Genomic DNA, 20,403 nt, shown 5'->3' with positions numbered 1-20,403 from the left:
CATCATGATGTCATGAAAGGCTCTGCAGAAATACAAATCTTTCTTTAACAGAGGAGAAAAGGCCCAAAAATGGAACTGTCAAGGATTTCAATTAACTTTCTCTTGTCCTGGAGAAAACAAATACTCCACACACTGTGTTTGACACCAAGCTGGTTTATTTGACATTTATCCAGAATATTAATCTCCAGCCCAGTTATGGGTGTCATTAACATCAGCAGAAACAAATACCAAGTATCAAAATGAAGATGGTTCAGTCCTGGATGTGACTAACAGCAGCAATAATATCAGGATCGAAACCCTGCATTTACTTGTGAACTCACTAATGTCTCTGTAGGTGGGATTAATTAATGAATCTCTTCCCACACATGGAGCAGTTGAATGGCCTCTCCCCAGTGTGAACTCGCTGGTGTCTCATCAGATGAGATGACTGAGTGAATCCCTTCCCACAGTCGGAGCGGCTGAATGGCCTCTCCCCAGTGTGAACTGGTTGGTGTGTCAAAAGGCTGGATGACTGAGTGAATCCTTTTCCATGCACAGAGCAGGTGAACGGTCTCTCCCCAGTTTGAATACGTTGGTGTGTCAGCAAATCTGGTTTTCTTTTCAAGTTCTTCTCACAGTCAGAACCTGTAAACAGATTATCAGAATGAACAAGTTCGTGTGTCTGAAGGCAGGACAACTGAGAGAATCCCTTCCCACACCTGGGGCAGGTGAACAGCCTCTCCCCAGTGTGAGTGCATCGATGAGCTTCCAGGTGGGATGGGGAACTGAATCTCTTCTCACAGTCCCCAAATTTCCACGGTTTCTCCATGGCGTTGGTGTCCTTGTGCCTCTCCAGGTTGGATGATCAGTTCACGCTTTGACCAGACACAGAACACGTGTACAGTCTCTCCCCGCTGTGAATGGTGTGATGTTTCCTCAGGCTCTGTGACTGGTTAAAGCTCTTGCCACAGTCAGTGCACTGGAACAATCTCACTCGAGTGTGTGTGTGTCTCGGTGATTTTCCAGTTACACTGATGTTTGAAATCTTTTCCTGCAGCCAGAACAGAGAAACATTTCTCCTTCCAGATTCAAAGGCCGTGATATTCAGGTCCTTACGAATCGAGTGACTCTGTCAGATCTTGATATGATGCTTGGTTTGAGTTTCCTGTTTGTAACTCCCCCTGTTTAAGGTTTTTACAAGAACAATCACCAAGGACTGAACAAACATTTCTCTTGGTTTGAGTTTGCTGTGTTCAAATCCTCACCTTCTAATCCCTGAGTTTGAGTTTCCAAAATCCACCACCGTCAGCCCAGGATACAAACTCTGAATTATTATTTGAAGGGGAAGGATGAACGGGGTTACAGGGAGAAGGCAGGGGAATGGCACGAGGTGAATTGCTTGTTCGGAGAGCCAGCACAGACACGATGGTCTGACTGGCCTCCTTCCGTGTTGTAACAATTCTGTGAAACTCACAGCATTCTCTTCTGTTTCCTGGCCCAGAATGATGGTGCGTGCGCCCTGGTGCACACTGTCCCCCTAACCTGGGCCTGTCACTGGGGGAATGCCCGGAGCTGTCAACCGGACCGGTACAAACATGGATTTGGGGTTTGCGGCCTACCGAAAGTGTTTGTGAAGCTTCCTCACCCACCCGCTGGCTCCATCACTCCCTCTGTCTCTCCTCGACTGCTTACCGACGGCAGATACGAAAAACAAGTGTCATCCATGGCCATCGGTCACACTGAGCATGCTCCAAACCCTGTTTGAAACTGTGCCTGTTCACTGGTCTCCTGTGGTGTAGATAGGGGACATTCCCCATCGTGGGGAATGCTGGGCAAATGTCCCGCCACTGGAGGTCCCAGTTTGTGAATAGTCATTTTGTTCTGTGATGGGTGGAGGTTTGGGCTGGAGGGCCAATCAATATAATTAGGAACAAAATTATACAGAAACCCAAGTGCACAGACCCTCCATTATCCACCAGAAAGAAAGGGAATGGGAGTTGGTGAAGAATCAAATCGAATCGAATCTAACAGCAGAATCTAAGCCCGACAGTCAGATGTGAACTCACTGTTGTCTCAGCAGGTCGGATGAACAAGTGAATCTCTGCTCACACACAGAACATCTAAACAGCCTCTCTCCAGTAACAATGCACTGATCAAGCATTGAACCAGTTGATCTTTTAAAACCGGGATGTTAACAGGTGAGAAAACTGGATGAAATCCCTTTTCACCTCTGTGAGATTTCTGAAGCGTTTCTCAGTGTGTCTGTTCTGCCATGTCAGTAAATGGAGTGAGCATGTTAATCCTTTTCCTCATGCAGTTGGTGAACACCCTCCCTGGCAGGACTGGACCAAGTTTCCAGTTCAGATGGGCAACTGAATCCGCCCACAGTCAATATCAACAACAGCTTGCAGTTATATAGTGCCTGCATCATTCTGTTCCGATGATGATCTGCGCAATGGTTGTATGATGCCTACATGTTGGTAACAGTTATTCAGGTGAAACTTAATACACTGTGTTTGAGCAGTAGTTTATAAAGTAAAAAGAAGAATTTAATTCTGCACTATTGACCATTGGGATGTAGGAGGGGCCTCATTTCTCTGATTCACATTCATGTTTAAGCCAATTTGGAGCAGTGACCCTCCTGACCTTTCCAAACTGAGAATGTATCAAACCCACTGGGATAAATCCCAAAACCTGGAATCACAGAAAAATCCACCCAATCATCGTTCTCCTATTGTCCCATTCTAGCCAATCATTAGCCTAGTAGGTTCTGTCTCTGGGTAGAGTTCCTGGGCCTCCCCCTATTAGCTTTTCACCCTGGGCCTGAGCACAAACACAAACTGGGTGTCTGTTTCCATGATGCTGAGGTAACCCAGGACCTTCATGGTGACGAGTGTTCTGTGTCAAAACTGAATGCTGGAAATTAGTAACAAGGATTTCTAATTGATAATATTCCCCAGGTTTATAAGAGCTCGCTGTATTTCCACAATCAAAGAAGAACTTCCCCCTGTTCTTTCCTTGTGATAATAAGGGAGTTTATACAACACCAAAGCCACTTCTCACACATTCAAAACCTTGAGGCAGTAGAAAGTCCAAGGCAGTACATCTCATTGCAGAGAGAATCTATCCAGAGAAATGTTTCTGACCATTTAACGCTTGCAATGTCTAATTTCTCAAAATACCCTCAATAGCTCCAATTACTTACACAGCTCTTACTGTTCATTAATGTTTAACATGATCAGTCTCTCCTCAATCTTCCTATCGAAGTGTATCACCTCACATTTTTGTGTTGAATTTTGTCAGGCTTTGTGTCTGCCCAATCCACCAGCCTGTCGATGTTCTCTTGAAGTTTCAGCAGGTTATTTGTAATTGTAAAGCTCTTCTCAGTCAGAGTATTTGAAACGTCTTTTATCAGAGTGAAGGTGTTGATGTGTCAAGAGGTGGCTGAACAAGTAGATCCCTTCCCACACACAGAGCAGATTAACAGTAACAGTAAGAGCCTCCTCTAAATGTGCACACACTGGTGTCTCAGCAGATGTGATGGATGAGTGAAACCCTTTCCACAGATGGAACAGGTGAATGTTGTCTCTCTATTGTGAATGCCCTGGTGTGTCAGTAGGCAGGACGAAACAGTGAATCCCTTCCCACACACCAAGCAGGTGAACGGTCTGTGCCAGAAGGAGGGATGAGGAAATTAATCCTTTCCCACACTGGGAGCAGGTGAATGGCTTCTCTCTGGTGTGAACTCGCTCGTTTGTCAGAAGACGGCATGAAACAGTGAATCGCTTCCCACAGACAGAGCAGGTGAATGGCCTCTCCCCCCAGTGTGAACTCGCTCAAGTGTCACAAGAAAGGATGCACAACTAAACCCCTTTCCACATACAGAACAAATGAATGGTCTCTCCCCAGTGTGAACTCGCTGGTGTGTCAGCAGGATAGATGACTGAGTGAATCCCTTCCCACACACAGAGCAGATGAACGGCCTGTCCCCAGTGTGAGTGCATCGATAAGTTTCCAACTGGGATGGGTAATTGAATCCTTTCCCACAGTCCCCACATTTCCATGGTTTCTCCATGGCATGGATATCCTTGAGTCTCTCCAGGTTGCATGACCAGCTGAAGCCTTGTGCACACACACAACACTTGCACGATTTCTCCCCGCTGTGAATAGTGTGATATTTTTTCAGGCTGTGTAACTGGTTAAAGCTCTTTCCACAGTTAGTTCTCTGCAACACTCCCACTCAGATATCTGTGTCTCGGTGCTTTTCCAATCACATTGATGCTTGAAATCTTTTCCCTCAGACAGAATGGACAAACATTTCCCTTTCCATATGCAAAGTCCAATGATATTCAGGTCCTGATGAATCCAGTGACTATGTCAGATCCTGATATGATGTTTAGTTTGAATTTTCCATTTGCGCATCCTCCCCTTCTAATGCCCTGTAAAAGGAGTTTAGCAAAGTCAACAGTAAGTACAGGGTGAAAATTCAGAACAGACAATTCAAGTCACGATTGAACATTTTTCCCTCTCTTGTTCCCTCAAAGTAAATCCCCATCCGACACAGTCTCCCTCCTCCCTGGGCTTATATTCAAAACCATCTCTGCCAGTTCCCAGTTATCTCCCTCCCTCCCTCTACTCTGGCTAGGTTCAGTTCTCTGGTGCCTGTATGGAGAGTTAGAATAAAATCATCGAATCAATGATTTTCTCTCCTAGTCCCTGGGACCACTTTATTCTAGCCCCCAAATTACCAAATCCATTCAGCTCAGTATCACAACCTGCCTTTCTGTTTTGGTGATTCCCTCACACTCCCTTATCCTGTTTTAAATTCATTTTTCAACGTGTTGGAAGAGGTGGATTTACAGACGGGAAACACAAACCGAATATCACATCAAGATCTGACAGAGTCATGAGGACCTGAATATCATTGGCCTTTGAACAAGGAAGCAAAGGTACCGATTTCCAGCCTGGATAAACCATATACGTGTTCTGTGTGTGTGGACGAGGCTTCAGCCCTTCTGCCCGAACACAAAACCAGCGCAGTCACACTGGAGAGAAGCTGGAAATGTGGGGACTGTGGAAAGTTTTTCAGTTACCCATCAGAGCTGGAAACTCATCAGTGCAGTCACACAGGGGTCACACTTACCACAAACAGAGCAGGCAGCCCTGTTTGTCCTTCCACAATCAGATGCAGTTGATACCCAGGGCCTGGTGAATTGAGGGACTTACTCAGAACAAAAACAGAATTACCTGGAAACTCAGCAGGTCTGGCAGCATCGGCGGAGAAGAAGAGTTGACGTTTCGAGTCCTCATGACCCTTCAAGAGAACTCAATGCTGCCAGACCTGCTGAGTTTTTCCAGGTAATTCTGGTTTTGTTTTGGCCGCAGTTTTTTGTTTTCATCTCCCCCACAGATTCAACAGGACATCGTCCAGCACCCGCAATGCGCATGCTCCAATATCTGCACCATAACACGCATGCGCTCGAGAGTGCGGTTAGTGCCCCGCCCCCATTCACTCCGATTGGTTGGAGGGCCAGCAGCTCCCACTCGATCCTCCAGTTCCCGCCCCCTCCCTTCCTATTGGTCTGGAATCACCATCCACCACTTCCGGCTTCTCTGCGGCACCAAACTGAACCAGAGGCCCAATTGGGAAAAGATGGTTATTTCCGTTCATTTAACATCACTGCTAAAGTCAATGAAGGTAATTTGTTGTTTTGAAGCAAAGTATTTGGTAGAATTAGAGTGAAGGAGTGGAATTGATCCACAGCCTGAGTCACCAGTTTAAGGACAGGAGGAGAGAGAATCTGGAGAGGAGAAAAGAATAAGTAGGAGACTGGACACTGAATCTGGAACAATGAGCAGAGAGGGAGAGGTGTGTGTGGGACAGAGATTTATAGATTTGGAGGAATGAGAGGGAAAAGTGTTCCATAGAAACTAGAATTCTCTGTTCTGAATTTATATGTTTAATACCACAAGGACTGCAGCGGTTGAAGAAGGCAGCTTACCACCACCTCAAGAGCAACTAGGGATGGGCAATAAATGCTGGCCCAGCCGGCGAAGCCCACATCCCATAAATGAATAAAAGAAAATATCCTGTATTTACAGTGATAACTTCTGTAAACTCATTTTACAGGAGGTTAGAAGGGGAGGATTTCACTGTCACTTGATTCAGCAGAACCTGAATATCACTGGCCTTTGAATGAGGAAGGGTAAACATTTGTCTATTCTGTCTGTGGAAAAAGATTTCAAACATCAGTATGACTGATAAAGCACCAAGACTCGAATGAGAGCGCTCCAGTGCACTGACTGTGGAAAGAATTTTAATCAGTTACACAGACTGAATAAAAATCACACCATTCACAGCAGGGAAAAATCATTCATGTGTTCTGCTTGTGAACAAAGCTTCAGCTGATTGTCCAGCCTGGAGAGACACAAGCACATCAGGTCCTTTGAGAAACCGTGGAAATGTGGGGACTGTGGGAAGGGATTGATTTCCCCATCAAAGCTAGAAACTCATCGACGCTCTGACTCTTTCTGACATTTTTAAACATCAATGTGAATGGAAAAGCACAGAGACACGCACCCCTGAGTGCGACTGTTTCAGTGGACTGACTGTGGAGAGAGCTCTAACCAGTTATACAGCCTGAAAAAACATTGCACCATTCACAGCGGAGAGAGGCTGTACACACATTCTGTATACAGATGAGGCTTCAGCTGACTGGTGAACATGCAGAGACACAAGGACACCTGCACCATAGAGAAACCATGGAAATGTGGAGACTGTGGGAAGAGATTCCGTTCCCCATCTGCACTCGAAATTCATCGACGCATTCACACGGGGGAGAGGCCATTCACCTGCTCTCAGTGTGGCAAGGGATTCAATCACTCATCGCATCTGGTTACACACAAGCGAGTTCACACCGGGGAGAGGCCGTTCACCTGCTCCGTGTGTGGCAAGGGATTCACTCAGTCATCACACCTGCGGTTGCACCAGCGTGTTCACACTGGGGAGAGGCCATTCATATGCTCCGTCTGTGGGAAGGGATTCAGTGAATCATCCACCCTGCAGAACCACAGTGTTGTTCACACTGGGGAGAGGCCATTCACTTGCCCCGTGTGTGAGAAGGGATTCACTCGGTTAACCAACCTTCTGCGACACCAGATAGCGCACACCGGAGAGAGACCATTCACTTGCTCCGTGTGTGGGAAGGGATTCACTCGGTCAACCAGCCTGCGGGCACACCGACGTGTTCATACTGGAGAGAGGCCATTCTCCTGCTCTGAGTGTGGGAAGGGATTCCCAAATTCATCCAGCCTATGGAAGCACCGGCGAGTTCACTCCGGGGAGAGGCCGTTCTCCTGCTCTCTGTGTGGAAAAGGATTCACTGAATCATCCAACCTGCTGAGACACCAGCGAGTTCACACTGGGGAGAGGCCTTTCACCTGTTCGGAGTGTGAGAAGGAATTTGCTGATACATCCAGCCTGCGGAAGCACCGCCGACTTCACACAGAGGAGAGAGACCGTTCACCTGCTCTGAGTGTGCGAAAGGATTCACGGAGTCATCCAACCTGCTGAGACACCATTGCAGTCACACTGATTACAGACCCTTTCGATGCTCTGACTGTGGGTATTAATTGTATCAGCTGTGGTTACAAAAACATAGGTGAAGGGAATTGATTGGATGGTTACTTGAGGACAGATAAAAAGAAACTTACTGGCATGGAGTGGAGTCAGGAGTTGTCTAACTAAAATTTCACTCTGTGAATAAGTCTATACCATGTAAAGACTGGCTCCAGTTTCTTTCTTCACCATAAGGCTATCATGGTAACAGATTGCTTGCCTAATGGCGAAGGATGGAAACTAAACGGAAATAAAATTTTGGACAAAAGCTTACAATCCTAGTAATTTTTGTGAGAAATGGCTGAAAGCAATTGTCAGGGTCTGATACCCAGTCTCTGTTCTTGGAGTCTGAGCCATACGACCAGTGGAAGAATGAAGTGGATATGTGGACATGGGTTATGTCCCAACCAAGGAGGGAACAAAGTCTGGCCTTGACACTGTCAATTCCTAACAAAAGTAAAATCAGAACAGAAGTATTTTGTGAGCTGGATGCCTGTCAGTTGGATATCGATGAATGTTTTGATCTTCTATTCGGGTTCATTGATGAAATTTACAAGAAAGCCTGTGAGCATAATCGGATTTTGACAGGTTTTGAATGAGGGTGAAAGCACCTTCAGCAGATCTGGATTGGAATAGCACTAATAGGTGAATGGGAACAATTAACAAGTGTTTCAGGACTAACTCAAAATAGGATTATGAGCCAATCTGCCCAAAGTGGAAAATCAGGGTCTTCAAAGTGACTCATGACACAGAGAATTCTGAAGCTGAAGATCATGACAATTATCACTCTGAAGGAATTGTACTCGTCACAATGAGTTTTGGTCCATTGATGGGTATATTGTTCACAGACGCTTTCAACTCTGCTGTGTTAGATAGTGGCTGCACCTCAACAGTATGTTGATCAGATTGGTAAAGATATTACCCAGTTCTCCTCATGGTGAAGATGGACACAAGGTTAAGGAGGGTTCAACTTGTTTAGGTTTGGGTGAAGTCACACATTGAAGTCACTAAAAAGAGTGGTGATTCCATGCAAAATATCCGGATTCTGCCACTTTATGAGGACTGATGTAGTCTTTCGTGAGATCCCCTCACTATTGTGTAAACCTTAGATAAAAGGCATAATTGCAACCGGACATGAATCAAGATAAGACAACTGTTTTTGGAAAGTCAGTGAGTCTGCAGTTTACTCAATCAGGACATTATCGTATCCCTTTAACAATACCTGCTGTTTCGAATCAGACTGTTTGAGAAGGATTAATGGAATCAAGTGATAAGAATCAGCGAGAAGAAAAGCAAATTGTCTTTAAAGCTACAAAGACAGTTTGCTCACCCTTGTCAAAGATTAAAACTCTTGCAGGTTGTATACGAGGCTCATAGAAGAGATTAATGCAAGGTGTGAAATGTGTAAAAAAAAGTATCAGAGGACACCGTCACATCCTTTTGTAAACCTTCCCTTGGTACGTGACTTCAACGAGGTAGTTGCCATGGATCTAAAGGTATGGGACAAAGACAGAAATATTTTCGTTCTACACTTTATAGACAAGGTAACCACTTTAGTCTTTCTCCAATAATACATGGCAAGGACAAAAAGGTGATTATAGACCAAATCATGGAGAAATGGATAGGGGCTGGACTTGGGGCACCAGCTAAGTTTCTGACTGATAATGGAGGGGAATTTACAAATGAGTTTAGAGACGTGTGTGAAAACATGAACATTGTGGTCATGAACATCACAGCTGAAACTCCTCTCAGCAATGGGTTCTGTGAAAGGAATCATGCCGTGATCGATGAAATGCTGCATAAAATCTTAGCTGATCAGCCAAACTGCAAGCTGACAACTGCACTGACGTGGATGGTTCATGTAAAGAATTCACTTCAGATGGTTGGAGGGTACAGTCCCTATCAATTGGTCTATGGGAGAAATCCCAAATTAGGCTCAGTGCTGGGCAATAACCCTCCTGCTTTAGAAGGGACTACAGTTAGTTCCAAGTTTAGTCATCAATTGTTTCACGAAAATAAGTGCTTGAACTCAGAACTTATTAGGAACCCTAGTTGAGGGGTGTCTCATAATGTAATGCTTTGTACAAATTAAGGATAATCATATTTTTTCTTTTTCAAAATATTGTTTGTGGCTATTGTTAGGATCCCAATTGTGACTATTAACTTTTAAAGAGAAATTCAAACACCAGTGATTAACTGAAAGAATTACGCCACAAGATTCCATGTTTTTAAACAAAAACAAACTTTACTGTGTATATAAGAGAAAAGAAAATTAAAAAGCAGCACAATGAACTTAACACTATAGTTTATAAAGACTTATACTATTAACCCAATTCTACTTTTTAACTTCCAGGAGTTCTCTTATACTTAACGATATTTTGAAAGTTAATTCACTTCTGTTGCTGGGACCATCCCAAAGGTTTGTCAAAACTCCCCAGAATTCACTTTCAATTCTCCTCAGTATTCCAGCTGTTCTCCAAGTTCCAAGGTTTTATGATGGTCCTTCCATTAGCTTTTAGCTAAACAACCCTCCAACTTTCCTTTAATACTTAAAAACTGTGGACTCCTCAGTCCAAGCGTGGGCTTCACTGCCTTCTTGTTGAGGGATTGAAACATTAGGATCACTCCTAGTTCCTAATGGCCCAAGAGGCTTCTAGTCCCACAGCTGGTTCACAGCTCTGGGCCCACAGCTGACTGCTTCCAAGCGAACTGCAGACTGCCTGCTTTCTGTGAGAAACACCCAGAATTCCAACCAAGGCTCCACCCTGAATCACTTATCCCTATGTTAACAGAGATCAGTTGGCATGTCCAACTGATATTTAAATTTATTAACTTTTAGCTTCAAAACCAAACCTTTTTTCCCTGAGATCTGCATGAAGAATTTACCTCTCTAACAAAAACAGGACAATAATTGTCAGACCCAATGTCTCCAGGTCTCCAGCTAAAACAGCCCACCTGCTGTTTTACAGTTCTTACCCTTCGAGAGCTTTGGCTTCTTAAATCAACATGGGCCACACCTTGTGATTGCGAATTCCCTTAGGGTGTTTTTGTCAGATTCTCAGCCCAGGTTTTCCATTCATTGTACATTTAAAAAATATCCAATTCCCAAACTGAATGTTATATTTCTAAAACGTGAATTATGAAACAAGATATTCACAACACCTTCCCCAGGAAGAAATAAAAATGTCTCACCCTTGTAATATCCCATTTAGAATATTACAACTTACAACCTGCTGTACATCTTAACAACAGCCATGATCTTATCGAATGGCGGAGCAGGCTCGAGGGGCCAAGTGGCTGACTCCTGTTATAAAAGCAAAAAACATGCTGATGCTGGAAATCCAAAACAAAAATAAAAATACCTGTTCCTGAGTCCTATGCTTCTGTTTAACTATCTTATAACATGCAATACACATGATAATCCCTCCAATGTCCACTTCAAATTCACAAGTCTATCTTGATAACAGCACACTGCTAAATTCCATGTCCAGGAATCACATTCCACCGAAGATGTGAAATATTACAGTTTGCAGTGTTTTCTGAAAGTTTTCTTCTTACAATAATTATAGTCCAAAGTTCCTTCTGCATTGCTGTTCATATGTGTATTTTCAATTTCAGTTTGAAAATCCGTATGTTCAGAGTTCACCTTTTGAGCTTTATTTTCTTCCATGTCTGTAGTTTCTCCATTGTTTAAATCCAAAAGGAATATTGCAATCAATTCGACATTGAAAGTGTCTTCTTCTTGATCAGTTAGAGGTGGAACTTCATTTTTCAGTTCATTTCCCAGACTCAAACATTTTGGATTCTCATTTTGAGACAAGAAGTTCAGAAAGGCTTCTTTTTGTGGCAACAACTCGTTCCTTCATTGGTCAAAATCGTCCTTAGCCATTTCAAGATTGTTGTTCAAATGCTTTAATGTTCAAATAAAAATATTCCTGTTTTGAGTAAATGGGATCTTGAGCTTCAGAAACAGAGGTATTGAGAACAAAAGGAGGGAAGTTGGGCCAATAGTTTATAAAGCTCTGGTGAGACCACTACGAGAGTCCTGAGTTCGGTTCTGGTCACGACACTTTAAGAGGATGTGAGGGTCCTTGAAAGGGTGTAGAAGAGATTTACCAGAATAGTTCCAGGGATGAAGGATTTTTACAAGTTTAAGTTACAGAAGCTGGTATTGTTCTTCTTGGAGTAAAGGAGGCTGAGGGGAGTTTTGATAGAGATGAACAAGATTATTGCAGGTTTAGATAAGGGTGGGTGGAGGCTCGAGCAGACCATAAATGGGGAGGTGGTGGCATAGTGGTATTATCACTGGATTGGTATTCCAGACACCGAGGGTAATAACCTGGGGACCTGGGTTTGAATCCCAACATGGCAGATGGTGAAAACTGAATTAAACAAAAATCTGGAATTAAAAAGTCTGATGATGACAACATCTGGTTCACTAATATCCTTTACGGAAGGAAATCTGCTGTCCTTACCTGCCCTACGTGTGACTCCAGACCCACAACAATGTGGTTGACTTTTAAATGTCCTCTGAACAAGGGCAATTAGGGTTGGGCAATAACTGCTGGCCAAGCCCTGTGCTGTAGACCCAATGGAACAGAGACAAATGTATTTATTTGGGACCTATCTGTAGTGGAAGAAAAAACACTATTTACTATCCAGGATAAAATAAACATTCTACATCAGCTTTTGTGGATCATTTCGGTGGAAACTTGCACTCCCAAGCTAAAGCAGCATCAGCCAACTGGAAGCAAAATCATGAGACTGGCCAGTCCAGCAGAAAGAAACCCTCCGGCCCTCCCACTTCAACAATCGTCAGAATGAACATGGTTCAGTCCGGGATATGATTGACGGCAGCAATAACAGCAGAATCGAACCCCATTATCACTTGTGAACTCGCTGGCGCTTCCGAAGGTAGGTTGACCGACTGAATCTCTTCCCACACTCAGAGCAGGTGAACGGCCTCCTCCTGGTGTGAATTCGCGGATGTCTGAGCAGGTGAGATGAATGAGTGAACCCCTTCCCACACTCACAGCAGGTAAATGGTCTCTCTCCAGTGTGGCTGCGTTGATGAATTTCCAGCTGAGATGGGGATCTGAATCCATTCCCACTTGAAGTTTGGTTCGATTTTTGTCTCTAAATCCTTCTCTTCTAATATCGTCTCAAAGGAGTTTATAAAAGTCAGTACTCTCAGTCCAGGATAGAAACCAGAATTGCCTGTTCTTAATTTCTCTGGAACTTTATTTCCTTTCTTACCACCCAAGCGCTGTAAGTAGCTGCCCCCACACACACTCCCTCCATTAGCTGGAGTGTTTAGTAGTTTTGGTCTCCTTACCTAAGGGAGAATATACTTGTCACAGGGGGAGTTCAGCGAAGGTTCACCAGACTAATGCCTGCGGGGTGGGATTTTCCTATGAGGAGAAATTGAGAAAACTCGGCCTCTATTTTCAGAGTGTGTGAAGCAAAAACAAATGTTGTGCTGTTTAAAATCAAACTACAGAACTTGGAAGAAAATGAGGGGAAGACATATTGTAAACTCCCCTCCCCCACTCCCTCAGCTGGCAGCGCAGGCGCAGAAAGCGCTGCTGTCCGGAGCAGGCGCAGTGCAGTTGCTGCCAACGGTCGCTCTCTATTTTTGGACCAGCCAACCGCCGTAGACTGGGGAGAGGGGGGGCGAATTGGCCGAGCGACTTCTCCCGCTGGCCGGAGCCGTCAGCCGGTTAACTGGAAACGTTGTCTCGAGGAGGTGCAGGTGGAAGGGGAAAAACGTGTGGGGGCGGGGCTCACTTGTCCGCGCGCCTGGCTTGCAGACTGGAACCCGAGGACGTCACCGCGGAAAAGGGTGATTCCTATTGGCTGATTCGGTGAATTTTCCATTGTGGACGTCACAATGCGAAAGGTGGACAATCAGCTTCAAACCAAAACTTCCTCCTCTGGGCAACATCTGTGAGGAAATCAATGTTTTTACTTCGATTTGTTTTTTTTAATTCTGGGGTTAAATTATGGACTTGTGGGAATTGAAGGGAGAGGAAGTGAATCTAGGGAGGGTGCAGACTCTGGAAAGGTTGGCTCACGTCTCTTTCTCTTAAAATCATTGCCATTCTTTGTTCCCTCAATTTGACATTTATTTGTCTGTTTGAAAGGTTGATCTCTTTCCTAGTGTTAACAATTAAAGGGGTGATTTCTCCAGGAGATGGCTGACATTTAAGATGACAAGCTAGTAAGGTAGGACATTAAAGCGTGAGGTGATGCATTTTGAGAGGACTAACAAGGCAAGGGAGTACACGAGAGTGGTTGGACCCTTGGAAGTACAGTGGGACCTTGGTGTGCATGTCCATTATTCCTTGAGAGGAGAACAGTTGATAAGGTGGTTAAGAAGGCATATGGGATACTTGCCCTTATTCAACAAGGAACTGAATACAAGAGCAGGGAGGTTATGATGGAGCTGTATAAAGTGTTAGTTAGGCCACATCTGGAGTACTGTGTGCAGTTCTGGACACCACACTGTATGAAGCTTGTGATTGCACTGGAGAGGGTGCAGAGGAGATTTGCCAGGGTGTTGCCTGGGCTGGATCATGTCAACTATGAAGAGAGACTAGATAGGCTGGAACAAAAACAAAGAATGCTGGAAAAACTCAGCAGGTCTGACAGCATCTGTGGAGAAAAAGACAGAGTTAACGTTTCGAGTCCATATGACTCTTCTTCAGAGCTAAAGGGAAGTAGAAATGTATACTGTTTAAAGGAGGTGTAACAGGTGGAGGCAAAGGAGAGATTGTGGATTATGTCATAAACAAAAGGTCAAAGGGCTGTAAATAGCAGTGGTAAAGGAGGTGCTAATGGAGACATGAAGAGTGGAAAGCAGAATGTGATACTGGCAGGACCAGGGTAAGCATTCTTGAAAGTGACAGATGGCCCTAATGGGGGTGGGGTGGGTGGAGGGGACGGTGGTGGGAAAAAAGATCAAAAAGGCTAAAAACTGGGGATAAAACAATGAATAAAAATTGAAATAAATTTTAAAAATAATAATGAAAATAAGTGGGGAAAAGATATATAAATAAACAAATAAAAATTAAGAAATAAAAATTATAGTTTAAAAAAAAGGATCAAAAAGGGGTAGATAGGCTGGGGTTGTTTTCCTTAGAGCAGAGAAGGCTGAGGGGGACCTGATTGAGGTGTACAAGGTTATGAGGGGCACAGATAGTGTCGATAGGAAGAAACCTTTCCCCTTAGTGGAGGGGTCAGTAACCAGGGGGCATAGATTTAAGGTAAGGAGCAGGAGGTTTGGAAGGGATTTGAGGAAAGATTTTTTCACCCAGAGGGTGGGCGGTTTTTGGAACTCACTGCCTGAAAGGGTGGTAGAGGCAGGAACCATCACAACATGTAAGAAGTATTTAGATGAACGCTCGAAGTGCCATATCACACAAGGCTATGGGCCAAGTGCTGGAAAATAGGATTAGATTGGATAGAGGCTTGATGACCGGCGCAGACACGATGGGCTGAAAGGCCTCTTTCCATACTATAAAACTCTATGACTCTATTTTTGAATATAGATTGTGTATGTGTAGTATTAATACAATAAATGCTAGATTTTTATGGTTCTTTAATAAAGTACATTTATTATTATTTCTAGTTTTCCAATATAGTACTGTATATATTTCCAGTCATTAAGGCACAGAAGTTGTCCATTCAGCAACTTGAGTCCATGCTGATTCTCTGTAGAGCCCCATTCCACCTGTATATCAAGAGAGGAAAGAATAAGCCAAAGCAACTAGAATTGGCTGTTCTGAATTTTTGTCCTATACTGACAATGATGACTTTTGTAAATTCTTTTTACAGTATTTTAGGAGAGGATTTGCAGACAGAAATCCCAAAACATCACATCCTAACCTCACAAAGCCACTTGATTAATTGGGACGTGTAAAACGCTGGCCTTTGAATCTGGAAGGAGAAATGTTTGTCTGTTCTGTCTGCTTCAAAAGGTTTTAAACATCAGTGTGACTGGAAAAGCACCAAGACACAGAGGCCTGACTGAATGTGTTCCAGTGTACTGACTGTGGAAAGAGACTTAATCAGTTATACAATCTGAACAAACATCGCACCATTCACAGCAGTGAGAGACTGTTGTCTGTCACATTATCTGTGTGGGGACGAGATTTCAACTCATCGTTGAATCTGGAGAGACACAAGGCAACCCGCACCATGGAGAAACCATGGAAATGTGGAGACTGTGGGAAGGGATGCAAAGCTCCATCAGAGTTGGAGATTCATTTACGCAGTCACACTGGGGAGAGGCCATTCACCTGCTCTGAATGTGGGAGAGGATTCACTCAATCATCCACCCTGCAGAAGCACCAGCGAGTTCACACTGGGGAGAGGCCGTTCACCTGCTCTGAGTGTGGGAAGCAATTCACTCAGTCATCCAGCCTGATGGCACACCATATCACTCACACCAATGAGAGACCCTTTAAATGCTCTGACTGTTTGAGTAGCTTCAAAAGTGCAGCAGATCTGAGGGTCCACCAACGCATTCACACTGAGGAGAGACCGTTCAGCTGCTCTCACTGTGCAAAGAGGTTTACAACATCATCCAACCTTTGGACACACCAACGCATTCACACCGGGGAGAGGCCGTTCACCTGCTCTGAGTGTGGGAAGGGATTCACTCAGTCTTCCAACTTGCGGGCACACCAGCGAGTTCACACCAGGGAGAAACCATTTGCCTGCTCTGAGTGTGGGAAGGAATTTATTCAGTCTTCCAACCTGCGGGCACACCAGCGAATTCACACCGGGGAAAGGCCGTACATTTGCTCTGTGTGTGGGAAGGGATTCACTCATTCATCACACCTACCGAGACACCAGCGAGTTCACAAGTGAATGCAGGGGTTGGATTCTGCTGTTATTGCTGCTGTTAATCCAGGACTGAACCATGTTCATTCTGACAATTGGTGAAGTGGGAGGGTCAGAGGGTTTCTTTCTACTGGACTGGCCGGTCTCAGAACTTTGCTTCCAGTGAGCTGATGCTCTTTAAGCCTGGGAGCTCATATTTCCACTGAAATGATCCACAAAAGCTGATGAAGCATATTTATTTTATCCTGAATAGTAAATAGTGTCTTTCCTGCCACTACAGGTAGATTTAAAATAAATACATTTGTCTCTATTCCATTAGTCTACAGCACAGGGGCCAGGCCAGTCGGATCAATTGGTCTATGTCAGTATTTATGCTTCACATGAGCCTCCACCCACCCTCTTCATCTCCCCTCATCAGCATATCCTTCTATTCCTTTCTCCCTAATGTATGTATCTAGCTTCACCTTAAAAGTATTCATACTATTCACCTCAACCACTTGCTGTGGTAGTGAGTTCCACATTCTCACCACTTGCTGGATGAAGATGTTTCTCATGAAATCCCTGTTGAATTTTTGAACCCCTTTATAATCTTAAAGACTCCCATCAGGTCACCCTTCAGTCTTCTCTTTTCTAGAGAATCGCGCCCCAGCTTTTCATGAGGGTTAAATGCTCTCAGTTCAGGTATTATTCTTGTGAATCTTTGTTTCCCCGCCTCCAGTGCCTTATCTTCTTTCAAGAAATGAAGATCACAAGTGTTGACCATCCTCCCAGTGTAGTCTAATCATGGTTCTGAACCAGTTGAACATAAACTCCCTGTTTTTCATTCTATCCCTCTAGAATGCCCTACATATGGGCTCCAGATTCAAGGAAATTTGCGAAGTTCTTCGGAAATCTGGAGAGAGGATTTATGAGATTGCCACCATGGATGAGGGACTACAGTTAGTTGGAGAGACTGGAGCAGCTGAAATCTCTCTCATTAGATCATTGAGTCATTAGTGTAGGCAATGGGGCCATTCCGCCCATCGAGTCCATGTTGGCTCTCTGTAGAGATAACCTGTCAGTCCCATTGCCCAGTCCTATCCCTGTAGCAGTCGAGGTTCATTTCCCTGAAGTGCCCATCCAATTTCCTTTAGAAATCATGTCATCAGCTTCTAGCACACTCATAGGAAGTGGGTTCCAGGTCATTACCACTCACTTTAAATGCACACAAGGCTCACAGAGCACAGAAGGAGGCTATTTGGCCCATTGTGTTCATGCCAGATATTTGAGAAACTATCCAGTTAATCCCAGAACCCTGAAATTTGATTTTCCTTTCAAGAATCTGCCCAATTCTGTTTTGAAAGATAGAGTCCAATCTGCTCTCTGCACTGTTTTCAGGCAGTGGGTTCCACATCACAAAAACTCGCTGTGTTTCAACGCAAATAATTCAGGATGTAGCATGTCTGGATTTTCACAAGAGTGTTTGAAATGTTGTCAAAGACAAGGTTATTGCACAAAATTAAGACTCAATCCATATTATTTTGATGTGCAGACAAAGTGTAATATATCCAAATTTGTGGACATTTGGAAAAAATTGCATTTCTTAGCACCTTGCACCACCACATGACCTCCTACAGCATTTTACAGCCAATAAAGTACTTCTGAAGTCTAGTCACTGTTGTAATGTATGAAACTGTAGGTAGGCCTGGGTAGCTAAATTTAGTATTAAAAATCAATCACTTTCACACTGTATTCACTGTTATAGGTAACAAGGTTAAGGAAGCCATTTTAAACTCTAACGTGGCTGGATCTTTATCATAAAAACTGTATCAACATAAATGTTTCCAGAACCTGCAAGCCCAATGCAAATTGGTTAAACAAAGAAATTCTTTTCTAATTTTAATAAATTATAGGACATCATAATCTGCCAAAGTTCAGTTCAAGAAGAAGGCTCATTGTTCAATCCAATCAAGATTAGTAATAATCTATTGTCTTCTCCAAATTGTCTTTTTGAACCACTTGTATCAACCAAATCGATTAATTAAATATTACTGTATTAATTAGGTACCAGTCAGTAACAGCTGATTGAATAAGTAGTGAGCCTTAATTGAATTACAATTAATAAATCAATTCTGAATCAGTAGTTATAGTAAAAGACTGAGTTTTATTTGTTGTAAAACTGTAAAACCTTAATTGCTGTGTATGTAAAGAATGTGCAATGAAGACAAATGTACTGGCAAGAGAGACCTTCAAACCCTGATTAGCCTCAACATTTGGAACTGTATAAGGGATCATATAGATTCAGATAAAGGGATCGTTTGAAACAGTTCTATTGTATTCCTGTCTAAGATAATGAAAAGATGGTGTAAGTAATTTGGGATCCCAGTAAATTAACCAATTGTTATGTTACACCAAGCTCCACTCTGACATGAGGTAATTGTCACATTGGACATAAAAGTAGAGGTTCTGAAGGTCTTCCTTGCTAGCCAAGTATGATGATTCCCCCAGGCTGAGTTCCAAGAAAATTACTGTCAAAAAAGGAGCCAGACTCCTGAGGCTGAATTCCATAAGAATTGCTGTCAAAGAAGGAGCCTGAGAGGGTTATGCTTTTATGGACTGATCACCACATGAGGCTGTAAAGTTATTATTTTAAAGTTGTGAAGTAAATCTTTTTCTTTTAATAAACTTCTTTTAAATTTACAATCCCATAGAATTCTGCCTTTGCCTTAATTGGTGAAATTCTTGTCCGAACTAAAGTGAATTCATTAATTGTCAAGTTGGGGGTGGCTGAAATTGATTAAGTTACAGATCATAAGATCAGGTAACACAAAACTTGAATTTAAAAACTTGCATTTTTAAGGGCCATTCACAACCACAATACATCCCACAATGCTTTACAGCCAATGAAGTACTTTTTGTAGCGTAGTCATTGTTGTAATTTAGGAAACACGGCAGTCCCTGCTCTTTTCTGAAATTGTGGCCATGGGGACTTCCAAGTCCACCCAAAGGGGCAGACGGGGCCCTAGCGTTGGCATCTCATCCAAAAGGGAGCAGCTCCAACAGTCCAACATTCCCTCAAGCTTCAACTTCCACAAGTTTTGAATTCCCATTTTACCTCCGGCATCTTTCTGTCTCTATTGCTCATGTCAATGACAGCCAGGCGACGGAGCTGAGAGCTGAATTTAGCTGAGAATAACAGGGCCTGCATTCCAGTTAAGAAACTGCCATGGGTGTTGACTAATAGACAGGAAGATGTTGATAGGCTGACTGGGAAATGGGTCTCAGCCAATTGGGGAAGGAGTGGGGGGTGACCAGGGGCTGCTGATGATGTGACCACCGCCCCCCCCCCCCCCCCCACCACACCCCCCCCCCCCCCCCCCCCCCCCCCCCCCCCCCCCCCCCCCACCTCCCCGGGGCTCAGTGGCTCTGTGTCCAAAGCGGGGAGTCACGGGAACAGTGTTCAGAGGAGCTGAAGAGAAACCATTTGGGTCCAGAACATTGAGCAAATCCTTTTACTCTGGTTGTCTTTGATCCTCAAGTAATTTACCTTTAAAAATTGTTCTGTTTCATGAATGAACTTTTATCAGTAAAAATATTTGATTTTTCTGGACCTTTCATGATTAGCTTCATGCGCTTTAGGGAAAGTGGATGAGAGGGGTTGGCAGGCTCTTTAACAGCAAGTAAGTCCCTCTAAAGTAATTGGCAAAGGAGCCAGAGAGGGGGAATGAGATTTTATTTTTGACACGATGTTAGAAAATGGGGTTCAGGGAGTTAATTAACTCTTTATTCCCTTTCCCAAACTCTGAAATAATTCACAGGTATAACATTGATTGGCGACAGTAGTTAGATTTTATTCAGTATAAATATGACCTGACACTTGCTAATGTCTGTGCAGTAGTATCAAAGTGCAGCAGCATTACCATTACACTCTGGATAGAAGCACCATCTCCACGTAAATGCTTCCTGATCTGCCCCAGATG

General features: G+C 43.7%; 2 protein-coding genes, 1 long non-coding RNA gene and 1 pseudogene across 3 annotated transcripts; 2 read left to right on the top strand and 2 right to left on the bottom strand.

Annotated features, from left to right (window-relative positions):
- Nucleotides 1-137: 137 nt before the first annotated feature.
- Nucleotides 138-5,177, bottom strand: LOC121270546. The gene is made up of 2 exons (XR_005941567.1): nucleotides 5,123-5,177; nucleotides 138-4,418 (listed from the first exon to the last, which is right to left on the bottom strand). It is a non-coding gene; the product is annotated as an uncharacterized LOC121270546 (long non-coding RNA).
- A 415-nt stretch (nucleotides 5,178-5,592) lies between these two features.
- Nucleotides 5,593-15,785, top strand: LOC121270625 (zinc finger protein 239-like). The gene is made up of 2 exons (XM_041176013.1): nucleotides 5,593-9,093; nucleotides 15,434-15,785. Exon 1 carries the CDS (start codon nucleotides 6,704-6,706, stop codon nucleotides 7,550-7,552), a length of 849 nt encoding a protein of 282 aa, XP_041031947.1. The 5' UTR covers nucleotides 5,593-6,703; the 3' UTR covers nucleotides 7,553-9,093; nucleotides 15,434-15,785.
- Nucleotides 15,631-19,123, top strand: LOC121270627 (zinc finger protein 214-like). Its single transcript, XM_041176014.1, has one exon. The coding sequence runs from the start codon at nucleotides 15,797-15,799 to the stop codon at nucleotides 16,469-16,471; it is 675 nt and encodes a 224-aa protein (XP_041031948.1). The 5' UTR covers nucleotides 15,631-15,796; the 3' UTR covers nucleotides 16,472-19,123.
- LOC121270166 overlaps nucleotides 16,590-20,403 on the bottom strand; it is a 29,000-nt pseudogene continuing 25,186 nt past the window's right edge.

Source organism: Carcharodon carcharias, chromosome 27, assembly GCF_017639515.1.
Source record: "Carcharodon carcharias isolate sCarCar2 chromosome 27, sCarCar2.pri, whole genome shotgun sequence".
In the NCBI taxonomy this organism is placed as follows: Eukaryota; Metazoa; Chordata; class Chondrichthyes; order Lamniformes; family Lamnidae; genus Carcharodon; species Carcharodon carcharias.
Note: the sequence above shows the minus strand (reverse complement) of the source record. Positions and strands in the feature narration are given on the sequence as shown.

Excerpts from the sequence above, each read along its gene's own strand:
- LOC121270625 (XM_041176013.1), top strand. The coding sequence starts at position 6,704 with ATGCAGAGACACAAGGACACCTGCACCATAGAGAAACCATGGAAATGT.
- LOC121270627 (XM_041176014.1), top strand. The coding sequence starts at position 15,797 with ATGGAGAAACCATGGAAATGTGGAGACTGTGGGAAGGGATGCAAAGCT.